The following is a 2,775-nucleotide window of genomic DNA, read 5'->3' as shown; positions in this document are numbered from 1 at the left end:
CCCAGTCCCTCCCAGTGCTCCCAGTCCCTCCCAGTCCCATTAAACACAACCACAAGACCCATTACCCGCCCCCAGCCCCTCTCCCAGTCCCTCCCAGTCCTCCCAGTGCTCCCAGTCTCTCCCAGTCCCTCCCAGTCCCATGAAACACAACCACAAGACCCAATACCCGACCCAGCCCCTCTCCCAGTCCCTCCCAGTCCTCCCAGTGCTCCCAGTCTCTCCCAGTCCCTCCCAGTCCCATTAAACACAACCACCAGACCCAACACCCGACCCAGCCCCTCTCCCAGTCCCTCCCAGTCCTCCCAGTGCTCCCAGTCTCTCCCAGTCCCTCCCAGTCCCATTAAACACAACCACAAGACCCATTACCCGCCCCCAGCCCCTCTCCCAGTCCCTCCCAGTCCTCCCAGTGCTCCCAGTCTCTCCCAGTCCCTCCCAGTCCCATGAAACACAACCACAAGACCCAATACCCGACCCAGCCCCTCTCCCAGTCCCTCCCAGTCCTCCCAGTGCTCCCAGTCTCTCCCAGTCCCTCCCAGTCCCATTAAACACAACCACAAGACCCATTACCCGCCCCCAGCCCCTCTCCCAGTCCCTCCCAGTCCTGCCAGTGCTCCCAGTCTCTCCCAGTCCCTCCCAGTCCCATGAAACACAACCACAAGACCCAATACCCGACCCAGCCCCTCTCCCAGTGCTCCCAGTCCATCCCAGTCCCATTAAACACACTTACACCGCCCATTACCCGCCCCCAACCCCTCTCCCAGTCCCTTCCAGTCCATCCCAGTCCCTCCCAGTCCTCCCAGTGCTCCCAGTGCTCCCAGTCTCTCCCAGTCCCTCCCAGTCCCTCCCAGTGCTCCCAGTCCCATTAAACACAACCACAAGCCCCAATACCTGCCCCAGCCCCTCCCCAGTGCTCCCAGTCCTTCCCAGCCCCTCTCCCAGTCCCTCCCAGTGCTCCCAGTCCCATTAAACACAACCACAAGCCCCAATACCTGCCCCAGCCCCTCCCCAGTGCTCCCAGTCCTTCCCAGCCCCTCTCCCAGTCCCTCCCAGTGCTCCCAGTCCCATTAAACACAACCACAAGCCCCAATACCTGCCCCAGCCCCTCCCCAGTGCTCCCAGTCCTTCCCAGCCCCTCTCCCAGTCCCTCCCAGTGCTCCCAGTCCCATTAAACACAACCACAAGCCCCAATACCTGCCCCAGCCCCTCCCCAGTGCTCCCAGTCCTTCCCAGCCCCTCTCCCAGTCCCTCCCAGTGCTCCCAGTCCCATTAAACACAACCACAAGCCCCAATACCTGCCCCAGCCCCTCCCCAGTGCTCCCAGTCCTTCCCAGCCCCTCTCCCAGTCCCTCCCAGTGCTCCCAGTCCCATTAAACACAACCACAAGCCCCAATACCTGCCCCAGCCCCTCCCCAGTGCTCCCAGTCCTTCCCAGCCCCTCTCCCAGTCCCTCCCAGTGCTCCCAGTCCCATTAAACACAACCACAAGCCCCAATACCTGCCCCAGCCCCTCCCCAGTGCTCCCAGTCCTTCCCAGCCCCTCTCCCAGTCCCTCCCAGTGCTCCCAGTCCCATTAAACACAACCACAAGCCCCAATACCTGCCCCAGCCCCTCCCCAGTGCTCCCAGTCCTTCCCAGCCCCTCTCCCAGTCCCTCCCAGTGCTCCCAGTCCCATTAAACACAACCACAAGCCCCAATACCTGCCCCAGCCCCTCCCCAGTGCTCCCAGTCCTTCCCAGCCCCTCTCCCAGTCCCTCCCAGTGCTCCCAGTCCCATTAAACACAACCACAAGCCCCAATACCTGCCCCAGCCCCTCCCCAGTGCTCCCAGTCCTTCCCAGCCCCTCTCCCAGTCCCTCCCAGTGCTCCCAGTCCCATTAAACACAACCACAAGCCCCAATACCTGCCCCAGCCCCTCCCCAGTGCTCCCAGTCCTTCCCAGCCCCTCTCCCAGTCCCTCCCAGTGCTCCCAGTCCCATTAAACACAACCACAAGCCCCAATACCTGCCCCAGCCCCTCCCCAGTGCTCCCAGTCCTTCCCAGCCCCTCTCCCAGTCCCTCCCAGTGCTCCCAGTCCCATTAAACACAACCACAAGCCCCAATACCTGCCCCAGCCCCTCCCCAGTGCTCCCAGTCCTTCCCAGCCCCTCTCCCAGTCCCTCCCAGTGCTCCCAGTCCCATTAAACACAACCACAAGCCCCAATACCTGCCCCAGCCCCTCCCCAGTGCTCCCAGTCCTTCCCAGCCCCTCTCCCAGTCCCTCCCAGTGCTCCCAGTCCCATTAAACACAACCACAAGCCCCAATACCTGCCCCAGCCCCTCCCCAGTGCTCCCAGTCCTTCCCAGCCCCTCTCCCAGTCCCTCCCAGTGCTCCCAGTCCCATTAAACACAACCACAAGCCCCAATACCTGCCCCAGCCCCTCCCCAGTGCTCCCAGTCCTTCCCAGCCCCTCTCCCAGTCCCTCCCAGTGCTCCCAGTCCCATTAAACACAACCACAAGACCCAATACCTGACCCAGCCCCTCCCCAGTGCTCCCAGTCCTTCTCCCAGTGCTCCCAGTGCTCCCAGCTGGCGCGCTCACCCGGTTGACCTTGACGAGCACGCAGGGCCGGCCGCTGCCGTAGCCGTAGTCGCCGTGGGGGCCGAGGCCGGCGCAGGGCCCGAGGCGCGAGCGCTCGAAGCGGCACGCGCGCTTGGGGTAGTTGGGCACCGCGTCGTCGGGCTGCTCGTTGTAGCGCCCGGCCGCGCACGCGGCGTTGCGGGCGGCCTGCACGCTGTCG

General features: G+C 64.0%; 1 protein-coding gene across 1 annotated transcript in view; it reads right to left on the bottom strand.

Annotated features, from left to right (window-relative positions):
* The window catches only part of ATP1B2 (ATPase Na+/K+ transporting subunit beta 2), a gene marked incomplete at its 5' end in the record, with an annotated part of 7,520 nt that extends 4,749 nt beyond the window's left edge, over positions 1–2,771 (bottom strand). The window contains one exon of the mRNA XM_041421086.1: positions 2,577–2,771. Within this exon, the coding sequence (XP_041277020.1) occupies positions 2,577–2,771 (195 nt within the window). The remainder of the gene's footprint in view (positions 1–2,576) is intronic.
* Positions 2,772–2,775: the final 4 nt, after the last annotated feature.

Source organism: Onychostruthus taczanowskii, unplaced genomic scaffold (assembly GCF_017590055.1).
Source record: "Onychostruthus taczanowskii isolate IOZ18803 unplaced genomic scaffold, ASM1759005v1 scaffold687, whole genome shotgun sequence".
In the NCBI taxonomy this organism is placed as follows: Eukaryota; Metazoa; Chordata; class Aves; order Passeriformes; family Passeridae; genus Onychostruthus; species Onychostruthus taczanowskii.
This window is presented reverse-complemented; position numbering and strand designations above follow the sequence as displayed.